The sequence below is a fragment of the Saccopteryx bilineata genome, chromosome 2 (genome assembly GCF_036850765.1).
Source record: "Saccopteryx bilineata isolate mSacBil1 chromosome 2, mSacBil1_pri_phased_curated, whole genome shotgun sequence".
In the NCBI taxonomy this organism is placed as follows: domain Eukaryota; kingdom Metazoa; phylum Chordata; class Mammalia; order Chiroptera; family Emballonuridae; genus Saccopteryx; species Saccopteryx bilineata.
Genome location: NC_089491.1, coordinates 335,597,311 through 335,624,422, shown reverse-complemented (window position 1 = coordinate 335,624,422; position 27,112 = coordinate 335,597,311). Strand labels below are relative to the sequence as shown.

The 27,112-nt window shown below is 53.4% G+C and overlaps 1 protein-coding gene across 1 annotated transcript in view; it reads left to right on the top strand.

The window, feature by feature from the left end:
* The first annotated feature begins 5,718 nt into the window (after positions 1-5,718).
* Positions 5,719-27,112, top strand: part of PODXL (podocalyxin like) — a 46,668-nt gene continuing 25,274 nt past the window's right edge. Inside the window, exons 1-2 of the mRNA XM_066254535.1 lie at positions 5,719-5,867; positions 6,062-6,771. Of these exons, the coding sequence (XP_066110632.1) occupies positions 5,719-5,867; positions 6,062-6,771 (859 nt within the window). The remainder of the gene's footprint in view (positions 5,868-6,061; positions 6,772-27,112) is intronic.

Here is a 27,112-nt window from a genome sequence, read left to right as displayed (position 1 = left end):
GGGTCAGTGACTTAATTCCCATAAATGATCCAGTTTCCTTTTCTTTTAAGTGAGAGGAGGGGAGATAGAAAGACAGACTCCCATATGCACCCCAACTGGGATCCACCTGGCAACCCCAGTCTGGAGCCAATGCTCCAATCAACCGAGCTATCCTCAGCATCTGAGGCTGACACTCGGACCAACCGAGCCACTGGCTGCAGGAGGAAAAGAGGGAGAGAAGGGGGAGAAAAAGGAGGAGAGAAGCAGATAGTCACTTCTCTTGTGTGCTCTGACTGGGAATGGAACCTGGGACATCCACATGCTGGGCCAATGCTCTAGCTACTGAGCAAACTGGCCAGGGCCACCTCAGTTTCCTTAATAAAATAGAATTAATAACAGACCTCGTGGAGGTTTTGAGAAGACTAAATGAGGCTTTGAATTAAAACAGTGGCTCAGTGCTAGCACATACGGTATGGTAAGAACCAACAAACTGTAGATGTTACTCACATTATTTTTATTACCAGATGCCGAGGACTTGACCATGCTAAGTATAGAGTGGACACACAAATAAATAAGTGAGGTTCTTGTCCTCCAGGATAGGCTATCCAATATCTAAGCCTTCAAACACGGTAACAGGTGGAAAGTGGGTTAACTCCAGGCAGGAGAAGCAAAGGCAGAGACTCAGGGGGAACATAAGTGTCACAGTTGAAGAACTATGGAGTGCTTTCTCTATCTCACTGAGACAGGAGATTTTCTGTCTTTTTGTTGGGGGTCAGAATATGGAGAGCTTGAATGCCGTGTTGAGCAATTTAGACAACAAGAAGGCAGACAAGAGTTAGGTGAGGGACAGGATCACATCTGATTCTGAGGACAACACTCTGGTGGCAGGTGGAGGGAAGGCAGGAGAGGAGGGAAATGAGGATGGAAAATGCAGAGAGGGTGGGGGGTGCAGACCATCCAAAGGAAAACCAGACACAACCCGTCCCTCAAGGAGCTGGGAGCTCACTGGGGAAATGGGGCACGTGCATGCCAGTATCCAGGTAGCCAGGCTATGTCTTCCTTCGGGTGGATGCCAGGGAAATTCAGTTTTTGTTTTGTCATCTACAAAATGAGTTCATGGTAATATACGGTATTTACCTATCCAGATCGTATGAGGATCAAGTCGCTTTAGGGAAGTAGTGTTTAGCAATGCCCAATAGCTCTCAAGCACACATTCTGACCCTGCTTAGCCTCCGGGGTGGAAGAAGCTAATTGCAAGCTGTGTTTATTGTCCCGGGCAGAGGAATGCGGGGGACGGGCAGGGGCTGAGGGAGATGAAACTGGAAAGCCGGTTGGGGCGCAGGTTTCAGGAAGACTGAGCTGAAGGCAATGATGCCTCAGGCTTGTTTTATTTCAACTTAATTAGGAACTGACTCAGAGCTCCTTCCCCTGGTTCCATCCTCCTGAATCTCTTCCTTTGTTCCTGCCCTGGGACCCGTGGCTTTCTGAGTTGGGAGATGGACAGCCTGGGACACAGATGCATGAATGCAGATAATCCTGACGGGGAGGCGACAGGCTCTGTCAGAACAGTTGCTGGAGTTCTTAGACTGGTTCTGAAACCAGCACTAGTTACAAGCTGAGTGAGCGAGGACAAGTCAGTTCAACTCTCCAGGCCTCATTTTCTTCCCAAGTGATGAGAGTATTGGGCCAGTGATCTCTAATAGCCGCTAAGCCCCAGCCTCTCTCTGAACTGGAAGTGTTTGGGAATTCCAAGCATCAAGGTTAGGTGCTAAACTGTGTGCTAAGGGCCCTGGTACAAGCAGTTCCATTGCATTTGATGGGACAGACAAGCCTATTTTGCAACCCACAGACAGATTTTGATAGGGAGGGACAAACTGATTCAGCCATCCTGGAAAAACCTCTTTACCTGCTGCTCTGGGAGACAGCCTGCTCTTCTGACTCAGAATGCAAGGCTGTCCGAGAAGGACAATGCCTGCTAGAGAGCAGCAGTGGCTAAGAGCACAGAGGAATGTCCCTGTTGCCCACAGCTCATCAGAGTGAAAGCACTGGGAAGCTGTGGGCAGTGACGCAGTTCTGCTGATACGAGAATATTACCTTCCATTTATTGAGCCGGTCAACAAGGTATCACGCCCTCCCTTACATTCTCACAGCGATTCTGCAAAATCGACACTATTTATTGCACAGGCGACTGCCCTTCTCTCTTGGTCACCTCCTCTGCAGGTCCTCACTCTTCATCACCCCTTCCTCAGCTCAGTCTGTGCATTTGGAAGGGCTCTGCTCCAGCCTCTTCCTGCTGAGTATTCCAGGCTTATCACCCACACTCACGGCTGCAACTCCTACCTCCAACTGGCTCTCCAATTTCTATTTCCAGTCCTGACCTCAGGCTTGAGCTTCAGTGTCACAGATATAACTTCTAGACATGGTCCCTGAATGTCCCCAGGGTCTCTAGAGTCAACACGTTCAAAATTGGGCTCATCACTTCCTTTTTCCCAACTTGTTTCTCTCCTGCTGTCCTCTATTTTGGTTAGTGACATTCAGCCTTGGCACTCAGGATAATCCACCCAGCAACCCAAGTGGGAAACCGGGACTCCTAGACACCTGCTATGCCCCACACACCACACACCACGTCCACATCTAATGGGTGACTGAGTCCTATTGGTTCTGCCCCCCAGTACCTCCTTCCCACCACCACTGAACTCAGGTACCTCAGCCTCCCCCAGTGCTACGCTTACCTGCCGCCTCACAGCCTCAGTCCATACAGCCAGAATGATCTTGCACGAATGGAAAGCCTGTCTTGTCTCTTCCAGCTTAGGTGTCTTCAGGGATCCTCCATTGTCTAAGGATTTCACCCCTCCCCCCTCTGAAGCCTCGTCTTCTATCCCTCCCCACAAACCCCACTCTGCTTAGGGCAAAATCCCTGTAGTTCTCAGCGCCCCTCCTCACTTTCACATGCTGTTCCACCTGTGGGAATGCTTTTCCTTTCACTCTTTCCCAGTGAAGTCTTACTTCTGCTCTAAAACCCCATTCCCCCCTCAGGAGCCTTCCCTGACCTCCTCAGGCCAAGATGAGCATGTGCCTGCTCACATCACTTGTTACAGCCCCACCGGCATACGAGCTGTGTTTGTGTCCAGGTCAGAGGGCAGGAGCTGTGCCATTTGTGTTTGCATTCTTGGCACAGAATCTGGTATCCTATGTTGTTGAATAATAATACATAAGTGCATAACTTTGGGGACAGGCGTCCAGTCTGAACACCCACTGATACTCATAGAATCCTACAACTTTGCAGTCAGATATAAAGCCCTACTTTGGAGATAAAATCCAACCACTCCTTTATCTATTTCGCCTTCGTGCATTGAGCATCTTTTCGGGGTCAGGCACCACTGTACTGGGCCCTGAGATTCTGAGACAAAGGAAATACTTCTCCAAGCTCCCAAAGAACTCAGAGGTCAAGGTTAGAAAGCCAAAGTGAGCATATTGGCACCTTATGAACAGGTGCTGTGGCTTCAAGATGTCTTCAGGATGCATAGAGCTTTTGTTTTCTATTGGGGGTGTGGTGGCTGGAGGCTCTGTCCCATCTCTCAATGTAGATGTTGTGACTGGGGAATAAAAGTATTAAGGATGAGGTTATAGAGAGCTTTACTAAACCCGCATGCACTTCAGGATGCGGTCAGCAACATCACCAAATTATACATGGGGCTGAGACTTGTGACCCTGACTTTGATAGGGGCAACGGAAAAAGCCATTTTAAACCTTGTGCCATAGGTTCCTGTGTATTACCTTCCAGGTGGCATTCATGCTTGCTTTCAGCATCTGTCTATACCTACGATGTGCTGTGCCATTCTGGGTGGTCTAAGGAAGTAGAGGATGAATAAGAAACATCCCACATTAAAAAGTTTAAAATCTTCTAGGGGAGCTAACTCATGCAGTCACACAACCAAAATGGAATAAATCCCTAAAGGACTGTGGAATAGCATCTATATTAACAGGTGTCCCCAAACTACGGCCCGCGGGCCCGCATGTGGCCCCCTGAGGCCATTTATCCAGCCCCGCCGCACTCCCGGAAGGGGCACCTCTTTCATTGGTGGTCAGTGAGAGGAGCACTGTATGTGGCGGCCCTCCAATGGTCTGAGGGACAGTGAACTGGCCCCCTGTGTAAAAAGTTTGGGGACCTCTGAAAGTGCTTTGATTTTCAACTAGAAGCTCAGATGTTCTGGTCCAGTGAGCTTGCTAGTGGAAGCTAGATGTTAAGGAGGGCCAGGGACACAGGCCAGTTACCTGAGGACAGATCTGCTCCCTGACCACACGTGACCACTAAGCCTAGCCAGCCTCGGGCCTCATTCCTGAAAGCCCCATTGTGCAAAAGACAGGGGGGCTGTTGGATACTGGGGAGGGTCCAGAGCAATTCTAATTTTGATGAGTCTTCAGCTACAATGAGCAGCCTGGTTTCCTAAACCTGGTGTCTATTCTCTTCTTATTCTGCACAATCTGGTGACAGGACCAGTCCCAAATCATGTGAATTTAAAATGCTCCAAGTTTTGAAACATGTATTCTCCCTTTACAAAGTTAACTCATTTTTCCAGGTGTTTAGAGAAATTGACTCTCTGAGCACAAAAACTGTTTAAATCAGACAGCATACACATTTTTTTAATGCTCAGTTTTTTTTTAAGAGTATGCTTGGTTTTGGACAAACAAGTCCTTTTGTTGACGTGGATGTTAGGGGAACAGTACTGAAAAAACATCAAAGATAGTCACACATCCCACAGTTTTACAGGGAACACCCTCTGTCCTACCCATATGCGGCGTGCAAAACGGGGCCAAGAACAGATCCTGCAGAAACTTCCTAATGAAAACAGCCTGGCCAGCGGGTCTCAAGCTTGAGCCGGGCTCCCGAGATGCTGTTCCTTGAGGGGTCCACTGTCCTTAGAATGGGGCTGGGTCCTAGGGACACCTCAGACTCATCTGGCACAAAGAATCGGGATTACCAACCCCAAAATCACATGAGCCAAATCCATGCTGCTCCCCCACTCCGGGTTAATCACCCTTCTGGCTCAAGGTCCACTGGGTCACCCCTCACTCTGCGCGTCCTCTGCAGGGGGCTCCCGGACACGCAGACCTGGCCTACAGCCTTTGGGGAAAAAACAGAGGGTGCTTCTTTGTTATCTCACCCATTTAAATCGGTTAATGGCATTCAACTTCCATCCCATCCCACGATTGCAAATTTCTCACCACAACATCGAGAGCTGGCCGCTTCATTCACGGAGATTTTCTGTGTTCCTGGCCCGGGTGCTAAGTGCTCTTCCGGTACTATCTTAGTTAAATCTCTGAGCCACCTAGGTAGGTGGCCTTATCCCTGTAATGCAGATGCAAAGAATGAGGTACAGAGAGTAACCTGCCCAGGGTCTTAGATGACACAGGTAGGTGTGGAGCCCACGTCGGTTTTGACCTCGGAACCATACATCTTTATTGCTGTTCTTTAGCAAGAGTTAAGAATAATAGCTTTTTAAAAGAATAATAGCTAATACAAATTGAGAAATTACTACTTGTATTTCTCCAAACTACTACTCTTCGAAGCAGGGCTGCCACTCACTTGTTATGTAATTTTGAGCAAGTTTCTTAACCTGGTTTTGACTCAATTCCCTGTCTGCAAAACGAGGCTAAAAATATGAATGCTGTGAAGAATAAATGAGTTAATATATGTAAAGCTCTTTGACTGGCATATATTATATAAATCCCTCAAAAATGTGTCTTTTTACCCATCACCTCCATTTCACAAGCGAGGAAGCTAGGCTGGGAGAGATTAAGCAGCTAATTAGTCCAGATTGGCCTGTGAGCGCACACTGCGACACAGACCTACTCAGAAGTCCTGTGCAGTGCGGGCCCGCGCACAGGTGAGCTGCACCTGGCACGTGGGAGACATGCTGTCCGAGCGTTGCAGAACGCGCTGCAGCCCAGAGGCCTCGAATGGTCCTTAGCAAACACACAGGACTGGACACTCGCTTTGCGCGGGGTATGGGTGTACGAGGGCTGGGGCGGCAGGGAGGTGGGTCCCGCTGGAACACGCCCCCACCCCCAACCCCCAAAGCAAGGCGGGCGACACCTGTGAGCCGCGGGCCGGAAGCTACCCGGCGCGGAGACCCCCCCCCCTCCCGCCACAAACAAACCGCCCCGCACACACACTGACACCCCCACCGGCGCGCGCGCACACTCACACACACTCACACTCACACTCCCGCTCGCACCCCCACCCACCCTCCGAGCCCGCGCCCGCCGCGCTCCCCCGCCCGCCGCTCTCCAAGGCGGAGTTTCCTCCTCTGCTCATTGTCCGCGGCCCAGCCCGGCCCCGCCCGGCCCCGCCGCCGCCAGCGCGCTGCTGGGGGAAGGGGAGGGTGGGGGTGGGGCCGGGGGCCGGCGCGGACAGGACGGGAGTCGCCGCAGCCGCCGGCCCGGACGCAGCCGCGCAGATACCGCCAGCGACGCAGCCGCCCGCAGCTCCTCGGCCGCCTGGCTCCGAGCCCCAGCCCAGCTCTGCGGCAGCGGCCGCGAGGAGGCACCGCGGGAGCGCGACTCGGGAGTCCCGGGTCACCGCCCGGCCGCCGCAGCCACCTCAGCCACCGCAGCCACCGCCAGGCCTCCGCGGACGGCGCCCAGGCTCTCACCGCCGGGGCTCTAGGACCCTCCGCCAACCTCGCAGCCACCTGCTCCGGGCCCGGGTCCAGGACACGATGCGTTCCGCCCTGGCCCTCTCGGCACTGCTGCTGCTGCTGCCGCCGCTGCCGTCGCTCTCCCAGGACGGTGAGTGGTGGCTCGGGCCCCGCCGGGACCCCCGCCGGGACCCCCGCCGTGCCCGCGCGCCTCTGGCCCGGCCCCGGAGCAACCCCTTCGCCCACCTCGCGCTCGGGCCACACGCAGAATCCTGCCCTTGCACCATCCACGCCCCTCCCAAACCAGAAAACGCCGCAGGTGCCGGGCCCCACGTGTGGATTGTCTCAGGTCGTGTTTGGGGTGGAGCGGTCGGCGGACTGTGCCGGAGCAGGCGGGGGCGCGCCGCCGCCGGAAGGGTTTGCGGGCAGAGAGTGGGAACTTAGGACACCGCGAGGCTCCAAGGTTTTCGCGCGACCCTCGGGGTCTGATGCTTCTTTTCTCTGTGTTGGAAGGGATGAGGGGCGCTGTTGTGTGGTCGTTGATTCTAGTCAAAGTGGCACTCCGGACGCTCACGAGGAAGTCCCCGAAGCAGGTGATAAGCCTCCACTAACGGGCCACGCGGGCGATGTGTTACTTGTTCGCAGAGGTTTTTCCAAGCGGTGTGTTCAGGCTTAGCCCACCGATTCCCTGCTGGGGGCAGGTGGAGGGGGAATAAGTAGACCTTCCACAGTTCTAGAGTCACCTACCCCAGTGAGGTCCCTGCCTCTATGTCACCAAAAGATCCCTTCCTAGCATGTGGTCAGGACAGGGAGACCCCTTCTGGCCCCTTTGTATGAACAGGAAGTTTTTTTATGCTGCCTTCGCTGCACCTTAGAAACACTCTCATTTTCTTTTTAAAGGTTAAACGTTAGCTTTTCTGGGAGACAGGCGGCGGACAGGCGGCGGCTGCAAACCCCATCAGAGCAGGTGTTCCAAAGCCTCTGGGAACAGCCCTAGCCAGAGGTGCCTATCTTTCCTACCCACCTGAGCATGGTCTGCAGTGGGAAAGAATGATGTTACCACTCTAGCGTCAGGGAGGGACCCTGCTGCTGGCAGGTGTTGGCAGGTGCTGGCCTAGCCCCGGAGAAGGGAGGGTGAGCTGGAAAGACAGTATATTCTCCTCTCTCCTCTCTGCACCCTGGGGAACCTTCCCCATGGGGATGGATTGGAGCTCAGAACGCACAGGCTTGGGCATCCTCTGGTGGGCGCCCCTGAGACTCCACCAGGGAAGTAAGGGAAGGGCTTTCCCAATGCGCCCCTGGAAAAGGAGGCACAGTGTGAGCAATGGTCGCAACAACAGTGAGGATGGCAGTCCCTGAAGATTTACACAGCCGGCCTGGCTGAGACGATGCTGGAGAAAGTGCTCTCCTCAGCCCTGCTCCTAGGACAGCTGACTTCAGGGTGGACCTTGACAAGCATTCTTTCTGTAAGGAGCCTCTTAGCGCCACGCAGAAGGGAGATGGGCTCACTCTCAGTGCTTTTGAACTTACAGAGGCTGAGCTCTAAGGGGAGGGTAGGGGCTGTGGGATGGAGACCCCACCCCCCTGCCCTAGAGGAGGTGCTCTGGAGCCACCTATGGGAAAGCCTGCGAGCCCAGCTCTCCTGTCCTCAAGGCTGGACTGTCTTTCCTAGCATCTGGGCAGGGACATGGTAGGAGCTTGACCAAATGTGGCAAACAAAGAACATCCAGAACTTTTCTGCTGCTCATAACTTGGCCCCTCCAAGCTCCCCTAAGATGCTTTTATTAGAATATGCAGTGGCAAAGGGAAATGCTTTGAAAACTGTAAATCAGTAATACACACAGGCCAGAAAAGGCTGAGGGGGCACAGGCTTGGTGCTTCGTGACTGTGGAAGGAGTCTGTAAGGACCACTCCATCTTTGCCCTTCTGAAGGTAGGGCCACCTGGGCCACAGTGACCAGGGATCGGTGTGACTCCCAAACTGTTGGCATCCTGTGGTTCAGTTATAAAAAAAATGTAGGCTTATATTATAGTGTGAGTCTCCTTAATAGAGGAATTATCCCTGGACAGGTCCCCTGGGAGCTTACCTTCTTAGATGGGGGGGGGGGGTGTCACACAGCCTGTGGCATAAACAGCATTATACCCAGGGGCCTGACAGTGCATTAGACCCCTTTCCAGTGCTTTTTGGTTTGATTTGGCTGAATCACATGGCAAGTCGTACCTCTCAGCCTCTGTTTTCTTATCTGTGAAATGATAACAGATTTCTAAAATGATAACAAATGTCTAACCTGCAGGTTGCTTTGACGATAGCTGATGTGATGAGCTTGACCTTGTGCCCAACTGATGGTCAGAGCTCAATAACTCCTAATTATTATAATTAACAAAGCATATATACTGGGCACTTGGTTGGCTTAAGGTCCAGCTAGGATTCTGCTCATGTGTGTGGGTCTCCATCCATAGGTGGTGGTAATAAAAACTGAAATAGCCCTGGCCGGGTGGTTCAGTTGGCTACTGCTTCGTCCCGATACACTGAGGTTGTGGGTTTGATTCCTATTGAAGACACACAAAGAATCAGCCATTAAACACGTAAATAAGCAGAACAACAAACCAACCATTCTGTCTGTCTCTCGCTTTCTCTCCCTTCCTGTCTCTCTCTAAAAATGAATAAATAAGTTAAAAAAAATTTTAAACCCCTGAAACTTAAAGTGCTACATGTGGAAAAGGGAGGCTGTGTAAAGACACACTGAGATTTGAGGAGAGGGGACCTGGGTGAAGCCTCCTGCAGGAGGTGGGAGTTTATATGAGGATTTTAGCATAGAAGGGTCAGCGTGGGATGGGAGACCATCGGGCGGCTGAGGCTAAATGAAATGGAGGGTGCTGGGGACACAGATTAGAGGCTGGGGGTCCTGGAGATGGGGTCAGTGAGCTGCAGAAAGTCTTTGGGGAGGAGGAGGGAGGGGAACAGCGGGTGTTCCTAGGACAGCACTGCTTGGGCATGCCTTTGAGGCAGGGATGAGCAAGGTGGGGGCGAGCGGGGAGGCAGACTGGTCTAAGCAGGTTTTGAGGGGGCAGGGGGGGCAGGGACAGGCTGAGAAGGGGTGAGAAGCCTGGGGGTCACCAAGCTACCTGGTGGCAGTGTGTCCAGGGCTGTGTGGGCTGGTTCTCTGGAGGTGGCCCTGGGCCTAGAGCAGGCAGGGCACAGAGGGAGAGGGGGCAGCATGGAGGCTGCACCCACCGGCCTTTCCTCGGGGTGGGGGAGGGTGGTTGGTGTCTGCCCTTTGGAAGCTGAGTGAGGAACGGGACTCCTGGTTTGCATTCCCCTGAGCAGGCAGGGCTGGAGGTTAACTCCTGTGCCTCCTCAGCTGTCACCCTGCTGAGAAGCCTTCCCTGCTTTCCTCGGTGGAACCAGTTATGTTCCATGGTCTGTTGGGTGCCACCCCCTCACACACGGTGAGCCCCTCAAGAGTGGAGGTCGGCAGCATCTTCCTCTCCACCTCCTGGCCCAGCAAAGCGTGGGGAACTGAGCAGTTGCTCAGAGTTGAACTGAGGGGAACTGGCCCTAGCCCCCAGTTTTAGGCTCTCTGGGAGAGGAGCCCAGGCTTGCTCGTGTCCTGGGCAGTGATGGTGGCCCATGGGCTCCTTCTGCAGCAGCCGGGCTGGTGGGGGCAACTGCTGAGGGTCCAAGCTTCTGGGCTTGGGGTCCCGGAGCAGACCGGTGCTGTTCCCCAACAGTTTAGTGCTGAGCTCAGACAAGTGGGCAGAACCCTCTGGACAGCTCACTGCACTTCGTGGGAGGGAGGCTGGGATTAGATGGCCCCTACCCTGGGCGGGGCCTGCTTCTTCACAGCCAGGGGCCCTCTGCAGGTCTGCTCAGTGCAAGCCCTCCCAGACAACTGGGAAAAGACTGAGTGAGCTTCCCCTGCCCGCTCCCTGCTCACAGCTGAACCCCAACCCCGCTGTAGACTTCCTCAGACCTCGAGGCCAGGGAGCTCTGGGCTCAGTCTTTATTCGTGCCTTTGGGGTGTGAAGCAGGACAGGGAGCCCAGCAGGTAGAGTGGGGGGGGAGGTCCCTGTCACATCCCTCTTCCAGGAACATGGGTGAAGTTGCAAGGGCCTCTCCTTGTCACGTGTCCTGTCCACTGTGTGGGGCTGTTAGAAATCAAATGAGGTGGCAAATCTGGAATTGTGACTCTTGGGGTCACACAGACCTTTCCACTGGGGGGATTTTCTCAAGGAGAGCCTTCCGGAGAGTCTCCACAAAAGATCTTCATATGGCAATTGTGATTACCGTACAGAGTAGAATTCAGTTGGCAAAGGTAATTTCCACACTACTTCTCAATAAACTAGAAAATCTGAGAACACAGAATTCTAGAGCTGGGAGCCTTCTGGAAAGTGTCTGCCCCCCTGCTTACTCTTCAGACAAGGGAACGCAGTGAGGTCACTTGCTCAGGTTCCCAGTGACTCCCGTTGAGGGTTTCCTAAAATGTGTGGACACGTGTACAGCCATGGACACCTGTCACTGGACATTTCTCCTGGGCATTAGAAAAACTCATTAAAATGCTTTTCAGAAAGAGTTGTGTGATGATGACAACTCTAGACTGTGCCCAGACTGTCTCCCTTCACCATCAGAGTAAGCTGAGACTTGGAGCCACTTTCTGAGCCAAGAGTTAGGCTCTGCAAGGGCTCCCTGAGTACCATGTCCCAGTGCTGGCCACCATTCACTGTGACTGTGTGTGTCTCCCATTGCCCGGAGCCCTTGTGGTGTCCACAACACCCAGCCAAAACCTGGAGCAAAGAGGTGGTTAGAAATGCTGGTTAGATGACCAGTATACAAATGCCACGGTTGACTGCAGATTCAGGACCGCCCCTCCCCACGCCCCCGCACCCTGGCCCACTACCGTAGTGGCCAGCACAGACCCCAGCTTAGCTTGGCCTCCTGACCCATTCTCTGTCCCCACCCCTTTGCCCAACACACACCATCACCACCACCTTTTCTTCCTTTGTAGCCTTATTCCCCTCGGGTCAGCACCTCGAACTTCCCTAGGGCCAGGGCGCAGGGTGGCACCTCGTCCGCCAATTGTCATGGCTGGAAGGCTGTGTGCCTCAGCCCAGGGGGAAGAGAATCTGAGGAGTGGCTGAGTGTGGCTTGCCATGCAGGCCCAAGTTGGGGTGCTGGGGGCCCTCCTAGAGCCAGGTCCCTGGAGATGCATGGGCTGACCAGGAGCCCACTGCTATCTGATATCTATCTAACCTTGCAACTCCCAGGTCAGTGGAGAAGGGACAGTGAGGAGGCAGTTCTTAAACATATCGTATCAGCCGAGTTTGAGGCCAGTGCCAGCCACTTCTCCTGAAATTCGTGAATCTCTGTCTTAGGGCCCCCTCAGCCCCCATCCACCCTGACTCCTGTGCTGACTTGCTCTGAACATGCTGACTGAAGCCAGAGTCTCCGGCTGGGGCAGCTTGAGGTTGCCTTGGAAAAGCCTTTACCTGCAGACCATACCAGCGGGGGGAAACTGAGGCCCGGACACCAAGGACCCACACCACAGTAGATCGCCAACCAGCTCTTTCCCAAATATCCACGTGCCCGACTTCCTCGTTTCCGTTAACTCTCTGCTTAAACGCCACCTTCTCGGAGAGGCCTTCCGGGATGCCTTGTGTAACACACCCTTGTGCCCCTACTCCGTTTAGCTTCCCCATAGCACCCATCACTTGAGAGTGCTCGTCTCTGTCTCTCGCCTGAGCAGACTGTACATTCCGGGAGGGCAGGGAGTTCCGTTCAGTGCCGTAGCCACAGCGCCTAGAACAGTACCTGGCACGTAGTGGACATTCAGTAAGTATTTGCTAAATGAGTAAGTAGTTTAGGAAGTATTTGCTGAATGGCAAGCTGGTTTCGAAGCCAAAGGCTTGCTTGCCAGTTCTGAGCTTTCTAACTGCAAGGCTACTAACCTGTTTCCAGAAGAAGAGAGGCAGGTGGCAGGTGGGCCGGCTCTGGGCATTGGAAGAACAGACACATGGGCATGAGAGGGAACTGGGACTCCAGGGAGGAGGAGAGCTGGGGGAGGTCCAGCAGCTAGGGCTCCTGTTTGTTAGAACTCGATTTGGCTGTTCAGAGCAACTCAAAAGGAATAGTGCATTACATAAGGCACAAGCTATATCTCTATATCTGATAGTTTCAGAGGGTTGGTGTGGTGGTTCTGCCACCCTTAGCCTATTGTTTCATGGTCCAAGATGGCTACTTGGGCTCCAGATGTCAGACAAAAAAAACAAGAGGCCTGCAGCTCCTCTTCTGAAGTTACCTGCCAGAAACCACACACAACACTTGCAGTCACATTTGTTGAATGGAACTTAGTGCTGTGGCCAGCCCTAACCGCAAGGGAAGCAGGGAAGAGTACATTCCTTAGGGAAAGTAATTTTTATTTCAGGCACCCATATGCCTAACCAAAATACAGTGGTCCAGTTATAAAAGATGAAGGACAGAGTAGATATTGAAATAGATCACCAGCAAATGCTGTTATGGTCCCTGAAAACCATGGGTTTCTCTACAGCTGCCCTGACTCCTCGCCTTGCCGGTCAGATCCACTCTGCATCTGCATGAATAAAATATAAGCAGTTGTCCTCAGTGGCATTGCTACCTTCTAGCTGAGCCATTTCTAACTTAGCCCTTGTTTTTTGTGGCTCCAGCTTTTTGGTACTGATGGAGCAGTTTCTTACAAGAAATCCAGCTTCCTCCCACTAAGCTTCCTCATCTTTGAGCTAGTTCAGTGCGCTGAGGTGGCCTGGGAACCCCCCACGAGCAGGGCATCCATCAGGGCAAGCATAGAGGGGACCTGCTTTCCCCCACTGGCCTCTTAGGATGACAGAGTATTTCTCCCCTTCCCCTCCTTTCCTCGCCCCGTCTCAGCAGTGTGAGTCCAGGGTGGTGGGAGATACTGTACTGTCTTAGGAGTTGGGTCTGGGGAGCTGGAGGCCAGTGGCTTCCACACCTGGTACAGGTGTTCTGTAAGCTGTGTTGGGGGCCACTGAGAGCTTGGGGTGCACATCTGGAGGGGAAAACTAAAAGTTGACCAATTTTGGGGGGGGGACTACATATCCCACCCAGTTTTGCTTTTTTCTGTTCTGCGTAGTAGGTCTCCACATAAAAATTTTAGATAAAGTTCTATCCAAGAGAAGAAAAATTCAAATCTCTTAGCATATGATATGCCCCAGGTTTTGCGATTAGAAGCTTGGATTTTAGTCTGAGCATTGGCATATTTAGTGGCCTTGTGACTTCCGACTTGTTCCTTGGGCTGTTTCTCCGGCTATAAAATGGGTTTGGGGCCTTCCTCAACAGTGAGGGTTCAATACAGTCACGTGATGATGTGCCTGACACATTTTATTTCTTTCATTGGCTTCAGCTCTCGCCCAGTGTGAGGTGTGATGAAAAAGACTCTGCTACTGTCCCCTCCCCAGCTGGACACGCTGGGCCAAGCTTTCACCTCTTTGGCTCTTCCCTGGGGCTCTTCCCCAGGGACCAGCCCTTCAGCATTTAGTCACTGCCCCACAGACAGGTCACTCAGGGTGAGTGCTCCAGTTGTAGACCACATTCCTGGAAGAAGGTGGCCCAGGGGTGCTTCAGTAACAAAAGGCTCTGGTGGCTGCCTCCTCACTTTATTGGTTCCCACCAGGTGCTTCCCACTTCAGCCCTAGGGGGCGCTGCTCTTCACTTTTGGGCTTCAAGTGAAAAGGGCTTTCCGGAAGCCATCCAGACCCTGAGCCCTGCAGGTTCTGCCTGTCACACGGAAATTGGAGTCTCACGTCCACAGCTATTTCTCCACTTGGATAAATGATCCTCAGCCACCCCTGCATCACTGCCCTTGTCCAGCCTGTAGATCTGAGTCTCTCCCTGTCTCCTTCTAAATAGCTCCCTTTCTCCTCAACCAACTCTCCTCTCTTGTACCGAATTGCCAGTGACACCTCTGGTCCAGGCAGTGAAGGCTGATGTTGGTTTTTCTGCAGCCATGGCTACATTTTCCTTCTCGGAGAAGGAACGGAGAGGCCTGGGGCTACAATCTGGAGACTAGCATAAACCAGGGAGCTATTTGCAGATACAAGAAGTGGGAGGAAGGTAGGAACTACTCACAGGAATGCATTTGGCTTTCCGCACAATAAGCCCCAGTGGGACACTGCTCGGTGCCTCAGTTTAGCCAGATGGTAAATCAGGGCTAGCACCACATGGTCTTTTTTTTTTTTAAATTATTGATTTTAGAGAGAGGAAGGGGGGGAGAGAGAGACAGAGGGAGAAACATCAATTTGTTCAACTTATTTATGCATTCCTTGGTTGATTCTTGTATGTGCTCTGAGGATCAAACCTATAACCTTGGTATATTGGAACGATGCTCTAACCAAGCAAACTACCCAACCAGGACACATAATGGTCTTTTTGAATAATTTTTACAACTTTGCTAAAACAAGCTGTGTCCCAAACTGCGTCCACAGAGAACCCTAGTAGCCCACAAGATATTCATAGTTATGCTCTCCATGAACGATAAATGAATAAAAATGGCTTTATGGGAAAAAAGAGCACTGTGGCCCAAAAGGTCTGGGAAACACTACCTCCTCTGTTCCCCTCCTTGGAAAATCAATATTATGACCTCACGTACTCTGAGCTGTCCCTTATTACTTCATCTAATCCAGTGTTCCTCAAACTGTGGAGCCTGTTCCCGTTCCCCATCCTCTTGTTTGTAGATCATCTGTTAACGTCTTGTGGGAAAAGAACGATGTAAAGGTGGTGTGGCCAGCTGTCCCAGCTTGCCCGGGACGGAGAGGTATTCTGGGCTGTACGACGTACAGAGCTAAAACCCAGACAGTCCCATGTAAATGTCTGGACCGGGCAGAGAAAACATCAGACACAGAAGTGTGCTGGGAGTGAATCTGGGGCTTTGCAAAGCAAGACCTCGTTGACGTGGAGATGCAGCCTTACCTGGCTGTCCCTCCACAGGGCGTTCTGGGAAACCACAGAGAAGTCTGGTTGGGGTCAGAATGGAGCCTGCTTGTAGCAGAGCCTGGCAGGAACTAGGGACATTCCAGTCCCGTGTTTGACAATGGCGTCACCTCTCAGAAGTCGGAGGCATTACTAAGAGAACTGTGGATGTATTTGATGGTTGATCTTTCCGCCCAGATGGAGCAAACGTGGTTGCTTCTGGCTCCTTTCCTGTTGAGCCTCTGCCCCTGCTGCTGGGAGTGCCTGCTCCTGACAGCACTACGTCAATTTCTGTTGTAAATTCAGTGAGTAATTCATCCTGTCATCCTGCCCCAGACTTGGAGAAGAGGGCACCAGAGGATGTGCCTCAGTGGCTCACAAGGTGTGGTGGTGCTGGGAGCTCTGTCCCCAGCTCTGGTTAAGCGGGGCTTGCTGAGGGGCATTGATTTCATCCCCCTTCAGGCTGTCATTTCTCCTCGGAGTTGGAGTTCCGAGAGCCAAGTGGCTGAAAGGGTGGGGGGAGTCCTTGTTTAGCTGCGTCACCTGCTTGCCTGTGTTTGCCAAGCCGCCTCTAGCACCTAAGGCACCCCTCGCAGGCAGGTCGCATAGCTCAGTGAGCTTGAGGTCCCCCAGCTCAGGCAGATGCAGCCCTGAAGGCCAGCCCTAAGGGGCGCTGCCGAGTAGAGTGTCGGCTGGGTCTCAGCCTGCGGCTCCCTTCCTGAACCGTGTGCTGTCTGTCCTCTCCCCAGCATGCCCCTTCTTCCAGCTGGGCTGCCTTCACCTGGGGGCCTCCGGCTGAGGTCGTCCTGCTCTCACCTCCTCCATGGCCACCGTGGGTCCAGGCACTGGAGAGTTTGTGCTGTGGACATCTGGCTCCTGGGGGCAGGCCAGCCCTCATCCCTAGCTCCCTTACTGTCCTGCGAGCCTGCACTTAGGTGGAGAAACACTTTGGCTTTACCCCGGGGCCTGCCGGAAGCCTAGTCTTGACCACATAGAACCGCACCTTTGAATTCCATGAGCTTTAGGGCAAGTCTGTCAACATACCAGCCATCCCTGCCCCTGCCGCCTCTAGTAAGTAAGCTTTGTGTGCGTATGTGTGTGTAGAGGTGTATGGGGGGTGGCGAGCATGGAACAGATATGCGGGAGGGTCCATCTTTTTTTTTTTTTTTGTATTTTTCTGAAGTTGGAAGCGGGGAGGCAGTCAGACAGACTCCCGCATGTGCCCGACCGGGATCCACCCGGCATGCCCACCAGGGGGCAATGCTCTGCCCATCTGGGGCGACCCTCTGTTGCAACCAGAGCCATTCTAGCGCCTGAGGCAGAGGCCATGGAGCCATCCTTAGCGTCCGGGCCAACTTTGCTCCAATGGAGCCTCGGCTGTGCAAGGGGAAGAGAGAGACAGAGAGGAAGGAGAGGGGGAGGGGTGGAGAAGCAGATGGGCGCTTCTCCTGTGTGCCCTGGCCGGGAATCGAACCTGGGACTCCTGCACGCCAGGCTGACGCTCTACCACTGAGCCAACTGGCCAGGGCCAGGAGGGTCCATCTTAGTTGCGTGTCAAATAAAAAGCAGAATTTTAGTCATTAGTTTGTGTGTGCCATCAGATGAAAAAGGTCGAAAACCGCTGCCCGGCAGGGGAGCGAGCATGCTTTGGGTGCAGGACCACAGTTCCAGAAGCCAAAGAAGGTGCGACCTGTACTCTATACTCTGACCTTCTGTTTGCCTGCCTCCCTCTTGTTGGGGTGGGATTCAGTGATGTCATGGGTCCCCCTAGTGCTTATGTTATGACCCAGAGATGCAAGGGATGAGAAAGGCAATACCCCCTCAGGCTCGACCTCTCTGAAATCCCGTGGCCTTGGGCCATGCCATCCCCCAGATGAGAAATGCGAGGCTGTCCACTGCACCCACTTTCCAGATGAGAAATGCGAGGCTGGAGGATGATTTACCCAGGGTCAAGTCGTGAAGGCTCCAAGCAGCCCCTTTCACTTTCCGTGCCCTGGACACCGACTGGGCCAAATCAACTTGGCCTAGACATCTGGGCTTCTGCTCTCACCGGGCAGGGTGGCAAGACTGGAAATGCAGGAAAGAGAGTGGAGGAAGCAGTTGGGATGGGAGCACATGAGGCAGGGGGTCAGAGATGGTGCCTCCCCTCCCACACCCCGAGTCCAAGGCGAACGCCAGTGTCCGACGGCTGTGATCTAAGAAAGCCTGACTGCCTTGCCTGCCCAGGGAACTTCACAGGTTTCCCTCCGCTGCCAGCCTCTTCTGAAAAGAACAACTGTGGCATCGCCGTGTGCGAGTGTGTGTGTGTTTTCACCTGGCAGTCTTCCCCTCTGGTGTCTTTAAGCCTCAGCTGCTTTTGGGGGATGCATGTTCAGCTGTTTGGACACCTGGCCCCAACCAAGGCTGGCTCTGGGATCCTGGATTCACTTCCCTAGGTGGAGCCCATAGGAAACCAAGCTTCCTAGATTAGCCCCACCGTCTTAAACAGTGGGAACTGGACAGCTTGGCTTTCTTTAAAAGGAATGATTGTGGCTTTTTTTTTTTTTTTTTTTTTTTTTGAGAGAGAGAGAGAGAGGAAGGGAGAGAGAAAGAGACAGAGACAGAAACATCAACCTGTTCCTGTACGTGCCCTGGCTGGGGATCGAACCAGCAACCTCTGTGCTTTATAGGATGATACTCTAACCAACCAAACTCTCTGGCTAAGGCTGATCATGGCTTTTAACTATCTCACTCCCCACCCCTGCCCACAGACTCTGTCAGGACAAACAAGAGAACCAATCCTCAATTGTATAGTCATGTTCATTAACAAAGTTTGTTCTTTTTATTTTTTTTTATTTATTGATTTGAGGGAGAGAGGAACATCAATTTGTTGTTCCACTCCTCTGCACATTCATTTGTTGATTCCTGCATGTGTCCTGACGAGGGATTGAACCTGCAACCTTGGTGTATCAGGATGATGCTCTAACCAACTGAGCTACCCAGCCAAGTACTTCCTTTTAAGCAATACCCCTGTCAGATTCCCACACCCCCGAGGAAGCTAAGAGCTCTTGAATCTGCAAACACTTAAGAAATCTAGCTTCTGTTCTCTTTGGGGAGTTGTGCCTTTTGTCTACCTCTGGAGCCAAAAGCAGAGTCTGGACTTGAACCTGCTTCACAAAGGAAGGTGGGGGGGATGTCAGGAGCCCGCCGACTGAGCCAGATTTAGTCTGGGGATCACTACTAACGCAGATTATTGTGCAGCGAGAAGGATGCAGGTGTTATTCCTGGAAGAGGTGAACTCTCTCCAGGACAGAAAAAAAAACCCACATTTGGGAATTTGGAAAGCTCTGCTTGCTGCCTAACCTTTTGCTTCCACCAGGAGGAAACCCGTCAGTCCCCAGGAAATTCACAGGGCCTGTTTCACAGGACTTTCTCACTGCGCTCTCAGGGAGGCGACTGCCCCCCCCCCCCCCATCCACACTAGACTTCCCTCTGGCTCCTGGCCCTCGTTTGTTTTCAGCCGGGACTAAAGACGTGTCCCTGGCAGACGTTTCTAGGAGCAGCCCAGAAACCTGTACACATCTGGTTATTTTCATGGCTTCGGGAGGTGGCGTGGGAATGACAACATGCTCCCCCAGAAAGATAATTACGAAGGCTGTTTTTGAACTGACTGCTGAGGGAAGTGTCTGATGCCAAGTGTGCGCACACTTCGGCTTGTGGAGGTGTGTGTGCGCCCCAGGAGGACTAATGATGTAGCAGGTGCACCTGGGGAATGTGGGACCGGATGGGGCCGATGAAAAGCTGTGCGAGCCCTGTGCCCCGGTAGCCATTGTGGGAGGGAGCAGAGCACTGCCCTACACACTCACAGCCTGCTTGGTCTGTCTCCCCAGCCTCCTGTCCCTCCTTGGAGAGGGTAGGAGACACAGAAGGGATCACACGTTAAGCTCTCAGCGTGATGTCTGGCTCATGTGATAAGTGCTGGTTGTATGACCTTAAGAGTAATGGTGATAAACTGTTTTTGATGGATTCATAGACATTTTGATCATGTGAAGTGAGAGGAAGCACACATGACACACGTGCCCAGTGGTCTCAGACCCGACACCAGCTCAGCAGGACACACGGCGCCCTACGGCTCCCATCCCAGAACTGTAGGCATAGACATCTATGCCTCCAGTGCACAGGATCATGCTGGCGAGGGTGGCAGCCCAGCTTCCCATCCAGCCACACCAGCCTCTGTAGATTTGGAGTATTTTTGAAATTGTTCTGCTAAGCTTAAACATGTTTTTAAAATTTCATTTTGGGCCCTGGCCATTTGGCTCAGGGGTAGAGTGTTGGCCTGGTGTGTGGATGTCCTGGGTTCAATTCCCAGTCAGGGCACAAAGGAGAAGTGCCATCTACTTCTCTACCCCTCCCCCCTCTCACTTATCTCTCTCTCTCTCCCTCTCTTGCAGCCATAGCTCCATTGGAGTAAGTTGGCCCTGGGTGCTGAGGATGGCTCCATGGCCTCCATCTGAGGCTCTAAGAAGAGCTCGGTTGGGGAGCAACAGAGCACCATCCCATAGTGGGCTTGCTGGGTGGATCCTGGTCCAGATGTATGTGAAGTCTGTCTCTCTCTGCCCCTCCCTCCTCTAACTGAATAAAAAAAATAAAAGTTGCCTGACCTGTGGTGGCGCAGTGGATAAAGCGTCGACCTGGAAATGCTGAGGTCGCCGGATCGAAACCCTAGGCTTGCCTGGTCAAGGCACATATGGGAGTTGATGCTTCCAGCTCCTCCCCCCTTCTCTCTGTCTCTGTCTCCTCTCTATCCCTCTCTGTCTCTCTCACTCTCCTCTCTAAAAATGAATAAATAAAATAAAAATTAAAAAAAAAAAAAAAGATTTAAAAAAAAAAATAAAATAAAATAAAAGTTAATTTTGTTCCAGGATAGGTATTTCTCTCTCCTTTGACAGACAAGGAGACCAAGGCCCCAGAGCTCGCTCCTCCCGCAGAGGCTGTGTGTCTGTCACGTCTGTGGCCCCTGAAGTATCTTCACGGCAAGCTGCAGGGTACTTTACCTCTCCTGGGGCGCTGGCCTGTTGTTCTGACCTTTCTCCAGGAGCGCTTCCTGGCAGGGAGGTGAGCTCAGTCAGCTGGGCATCGCCCCAGCCTCTTCAGGCTGGTGGGTTGGCAGCTCCTGGGCACGCTGCCCAGCCAGACAAATCAGGGTTCACATGGTCAGCAGCAGGCCAGGGGATTAGGAGGCTCCGGGAAGGGTATTGTTTTAAGGAGGTTAGTTTACTTTCCAGCTTAGGAGCAGCCCAGCCCCGTCCCTCCATGAAGCCTCCCTCACACACGTCTCAAACCTCCAGGGGTCAGCACATGCACACCCTCTTGTGGGAGCAGTGCGAGCAGGTGGCCGAGGCAGGCTCGGGCCGGGGAGCTCCACGTGGGTGAGAGAGGAAGCAGAGGGTGGCGGGGGCTTGGCCACAGGTAGAGGCAGGGCCGCAGTCTTGGGTGGCATAGTCGGTTGAATTCCAAGCTCTTCTCACCTCTCTGCCTTCAGCAACAGAATTATAACAATGAGTAATTCCAAGAATGTATTGAGAAGCTTCCTGCTCAGGAGCTCATTCCTGTTCCGGCTTGAGAGGTGGAGTTCTGCCCTCTGACCCTCACCTGGAGAGCTTCTGGTGGGGTGGCGTGGCCTCTGATTGTCATCAGAAAGGGACTGTGAGGTCCCTGAGGCCACCCCTCTGTGAATCACGAGGAAACCAAGGCCTCTGAGGGAGCTGAGAACAAAGCCACTCGGGACCGGCCTCCCAGCTGCCCCTCTGCACCCACCTTGCCAGGCCCCTGGCCCGAAGCCCACATGTGATAACAACCCCTGGCCAGGGAGTGCACCTGGGAAGACAGAGCCCATTGGAGTGGCCCACACAGGGAGCCTGAGGTTCTCTGTTGGGGTGGCATCTGGCGTCAGGACAGCGAGGTAGGAGCTCAGGAGATGGGGCCTGGAGCCAGCCTGCCCGCTGGGCTCATCTCCCTGCCCGCGCCCCACAGGACCAGCAGCCGCAGGCCCTGTCCACACAGCTCGGCCTGCCGCAAGTGCAGACGCCTGCTCTGCGAAGGCGTGAGCCACCGCGCCCTGCAGCCCTGTGCGAAGAGGCCGTGCCCTGGCAGCCGCAGCACGCCCACCAGCAGCAGGTGGACAGAGGTGCTGTGGTGCGTTCCCACAGTGGCATACTCCACTGCCGTGAGAATGAACAGTCTGCAACTGGAAGCACGGGAAGGACAGACCGCACAGATGAAACGCCGACAGAACGAAGTCCGAACCCAGAGACGGGGGTGTGTGATGCCAAAAGCAGGCCAGACTAACCCATGATCTTTAAGGCAGAAGAGAAGTCACCCTTGGGGATGCAGAGTGACTGGGAGGGTGTCTTCTTTTGTGATCTGTGTGCTGGATACTTGGGCGTGACCCATCTGCCACTTGTACTACTGTGTGGTTCTCTGAATGTAATTTTGTGTGTGTGTGTGTGTGTGTGTGGCAGAGACAGAGTCAGAGAGAGGGAGAGATAGGGACAAACAGGAATGAAAAGAGATGAGAAGCATCAATCATCAGTTTTTTGTTGCGACACCTTAATTGTTCATTGATTGCTTTCTCATATGTGCCTTGACCGGGGGGCTACAGCAGACCGAGTAACCCCTTGCTCAAGCCAGTGATCCTGGTATAAGCTGCTGAGCCTTGCTCAAACCAGATGAGCCCACGCTTAAGCTGCGACCTCGGGGTCTCGGACCTGGGTCCTCCACATCCCAGTCCGACGCTCTATCCACTGCGCCACGGCCTGGTCAGGCTAAATGTAATTCTTTGATGAAACGCTGTCGCAGTCAATGGGGAAGGGGCTGTTCTCCCAGGACCTAACTAAACACAGCAGCAGCCTCTGTGAAACCGTGGCAGAGACACTCAGCAGCCAAACCCCAGGCCCCAGGCAGATGGTTCAAGTGGGTAGCCCAGGCCTGGGGTTCTTCTCCATGAAACCAAGGAGGAGAGGGGCCCTGGACCAAGCAGTCAGCCCCCAAGGAGGACAGGAAAGGAGCCAGGTTAGATGCACCACCTGTCTGTTGTTGGACTTCTACCCCAGTCCTGCCCCGGACCCAGCTGTCTGTCACTGGCCATTCCTGTGAAGGTCAGAGAGAGGGCAGCACCAGGCAGTCCCATCCCTGTGACATACTTGTGTCCCTTGGGTGCTGTGCCAGTGTTAGGGGTCCTAGGGGAACGGCCACGGTCCCTTCCACGATGGTCTGAGCATCGAGGAGTGCTGTGGCTCGTGAATGGTCACAGCCACGCAGAGAGGGACCGCCACCTCTGAGGTCATCCCCTCCACCCGCCTCTCTGACCCCGATGGGTGAGTTATTGAACTGTGGTGCACTGAGATTTTAAATTTCATTCTTCTTTTGTTTTTGAAGAGCTACCAATGTAGGTGTTTCCCTTTGTGATAGGAGTTGCAAATAGTTCGGCTCAGCTTCTAACAGTAGGCTAGTACAGGGGCTCTGGGGCTTTTCAGGGACATCACAGAATGGGGTCCACAGCTGGAGGAAAACCTAGTCTTCCAGCCCCAGCCCCAGGACACATCGTGAGCACCAGGGTGGGCAAACCAGTTGTGTTTGTAAGTAAAGTTTTATTGGAACACAGCCATGCTCACTCAGTCACATACTGACTATGGCTGCCTTGGGGGTGCAGTGAGGTTGAGTAGTTGCAACCGAGACTGCGAGGTCTAAGATATTTACTGTCCGGCCCTTTACAGAAGAAATTTGCCGACCCCTGTTGGACACTGCCGTGTCCCAATGCCGTCATTCTATAAATGGGGGGCGAGGCCCAAGGAACTTAAGTGGCTCGCCTAGCAGGAGCCCCAGGCCGAGAACAGACCCCACTCTTAGCCTGGTCTTTTGTGGGGCCACACAGTGCCCCGGACAGGAAGCTGCTCTCCAGTCGCACCGGTGCCCCAGGGTCCCCGATCTATCTCTTGCTGTAAGTACTGAACAGACCCTTTCACCCTTCTGCACTTGGGTCTCTTAATAATCGAACTTTTGGAGGTTTTCAGCATTAAGTGAGATACCAAGTAAAAGCCCCACCCTCGGCTGATGGTTAGTACATTTTAACCCCTGAGTTCCTGCCGCCTTGCAGAGCCAGACACAGACTCTTTCGTCTACTCTTCCCTCCATCCCGGGGGTTGGGGAAGGAGGCAGAGGGGCCGTAGCTAGTGTGGTTTCACCAAGGAAGAAACCCAGACCCGAGCAGGAGATGGGCACGCCAGCATCCTCGTCCCACAGGGCTCCTTATACAGAAGGGGGGCCCGGGCCGCCCAGCCCTGCCTGGTCAGGCTGAGGTCTGGCAGTAACATCAGGACAGAAGTCCAGGCTGCCATCAGGAAAGCGCCCCCCACCCTGCTCCGACTCCCCAGGTTTCCCTGAGGAGGGAGAAAACTCACCCCAGGAAGATTTTGCCCCCCCCAATCTGGAAATTCACTTAACCGTCCACCCCGGTGCGGTCATCTCCCCTAAGTGGCTGTGTCTCACTGGGGAACCTGGGAAGAGCCCCGATGGGCCTGGGGGAGCCCTGTGTCCACCATCCCCTGAGTCAGGTCCGTGCAGGTGTGAGCACACCCAGAGGAGGGATGGGCACGCTATAGCATGCTCTGTACCGGGGGGGGGGGGGGGGGGGGGTGTGCGTGCACGCACACGGCTCGGGGGAGGGGTGTGGAGGGAGCCTTTCCCATCTGCCTGGGGATGTATAATCAGAGCTGACGTTAACTGAGGACTTTTAATGTGCAGGTGCTGCTATAAGCACGTAAAGAAAGGTATGACTTGGTTGCTGATCTCACCCTCCTCACTTTTGACAGGGAAACTGAGGCACAGGGTGTTAAGCCACTGGCCTGGCACACTGCCCATGTGTGGTGGAACAGGGACTAACCCAGGATGTCAGCTCCTAAGTGTGTGCTCTTAGCCAGTGTTGCGGAGGGGAAGGGGAGGAGAGGGAAGGGTCACGCGGTGAGGATGAGGCTGGGCAGGGACGGATGCAGGTGGAGTGGGTGCCCTCAGGCTCTGGGCCACACTCCCAGGTGCAGGGGACAGAAAGGAAGAAAGACTTGTTGGCCTGTGGCAGACGAGGTGGGTGAGGTGTCCTGGGCTGTGGTGCCCCCGCCTGCAGGGAAGGGGTACCCAAGGGAAGGCTGCCTTTCTCCATTGCTGGGGAACTCCACGCTGGACAGTGGTGCCCTCTCCTGCCCAGGGAGACGGCCAGACGAGGACCCACCCTGCGAGCGAGTGTCCGGCAGTGCAGCTGAAACAAGCTGATAAGGGCTGAACAATCCCAGATGTAAAGAATGCCCGGAATTATCTCCCCTGAGGGGGCAGCTCGGGGCCCTGTGGGAGAGGCGGTGCTGAGGAGCCAGGCCCGAACCCGCTGAGGTGCTGTACTGCTGTCCAGAGCCACCAAGAGAACAGGGGAAGGGACAGGGACAGTGGGGCAAGACTGGAACCTGTGGCCACACCTGTCTGCCTGACCACCCGGCCTGACAGGGGTGAGGAAGGCAGGCTGGGACTCTGCCCTTGCCCAGACGTTGGAGCCGTCCTTCCTGCTATTTGTATTCTCATTAATTAACCTCCACCCTGAGCCCCTTTTCTTAGCTTGGGTTCCTGCAACACAATTCCATAGACTGGGTGGTCCAAACCAGTGGTTTTCTTTTCTTTTCTTTTTTCCTTTTCTTTTCTTTTCTTTTCTTTCTTTCCTTTCTTTCCTTTCTTTCTTTCCTTTCTTTTCTTTTCTTTTCTTTTCTTTCTTTCTTTCTTTCTTTCCTTTTTTTTTTTTTAAAGCTATCTACTTAAAAAGTAACTGAGAGGAGGGGAGATAGTGAGACAGACTCCTGCATGTGTCCGGACCAGGATCCACCCCGCAACCCCCTCCCATCTTGGGTGGATGCTTAACTCAACTGTGCTATTTTTAGTGCCTGAAGCTGACACATTCAGACCAACTGAGTCACTGGCTGCAAGAGGGGAAGAGGGAGGAAAGGGGGAAAGGGAGGGGGAAAGAAGCAGATGGTCACTTCTCTTGTGTGCCCTGATGAGGAATCAAACCTGAGACATCCACACAACAGGCTGACACTCTACCCACTGAACCAACCAGCCAGGGCCTAAACCAGTGGTTTGCAACCACCTGCGATGCCAGTCTGCCAGAAATTTCATGCTGGTTCATGAAAGAGTTTACCACTCTGATGTTGTAGGAAGATTATTGAGCCTATAATCATTGGGTCTATACCCTTTTGTGGTTAACTCTTTCGCAGACCAGCGTGAAATGTCTTGCTGACCGGCAGTTGAAAACCACTGGTCTAAACAACAGACACTTATTTCTTACAGGTCTAGAGGCTGGTGATTCCAAGATCAGGGTGGCAGCATAGTCAGGTTCTGGAGAGACCCGTCGTCCTGGCTGGTAGACGTCTGCCTTCCTGCATGTCCTCACATGGCAGAGGACCCTAATCCCATCCTAAGGACTATTCTAAGGACACTAATCTTATCATAGGGGGATTATCCTACTCATGACCCCATGTAAACCTCCCAAAACCCCACCTCCTAATACCACCACCTTGGTGGCTTCAACATACAAATTTTTTGGGGGGAGGGTAACCAAGCATTTAGCCCATAACATCCCTTATGTCTGGGAAGTGGATCAGGTGCATCTTTGGGGTCCTTGGCCCAAGCAGGGGGCTGTTTGGAGGGGTATAGAGAGCAGCCCTGCAGGTCGTTACCCCCTTTTTTTCAGATGGCGACCCATGGGAGGCTGAAATGTCCCCCTCTCCCCATTTGACATGACAAGATATACATGTCAAATCCCTGAAACCTGCGATTATCACCCTATTTGGACAAAGGGTCTTTGCAGATGTAATTAGCTAAGGATGTTGAGGAGAGGTCATCCTTGGTTACTGTGAGTGCTTTGTTGACAAGTTTGACTCAGCATTCAGTTTCTTGGTGACAAGTTTCCTTATAAGAGACAGAGAGAGGAAGAGGCAGCAAGGTGATGTTGGTGACACTGCCACAAGCCAAGGAATGCCACCAGCTGATAGGAGCTAGAAGAGTCAAAGAAGGGTCCCCCTATGGGATCCAGAAGGAGGCAGACCTGCCGCTCATTGATTTCAGACCTCTGGTCTCCAGAACTCAGAGAATCGATTTCTGTTGTTTTAAGCCACCCAGCCTGTGGGGATTAAAATGGCAGCCAGCCACAGAAATCTGATATGAGACCCCCATGCACAGAGAGGGTCTGGGCTTCATCCAAGTCCAGTGCAGATGTGGGGGGACAGCTGGTTTGTAGAGATGCGGCAAGCCAGCCTCCCTGTCCCCTCCCCAGGCTTCTGGTCCAGAGCACTGGCCTTTGCCAGGGCAGCCTCTGTCCACAGCTCCTTGTGATGCTGTTTACCCTCTGTCACGCTCCCTGCCCCCCACCAAAATGGTTAGGACCTTTGCGGGGGGCAGGGGTGAGGGTACTGGGATTAGCTTTAGCACCACAGAGAACCGGCATTTATAAGGAGTGGGTA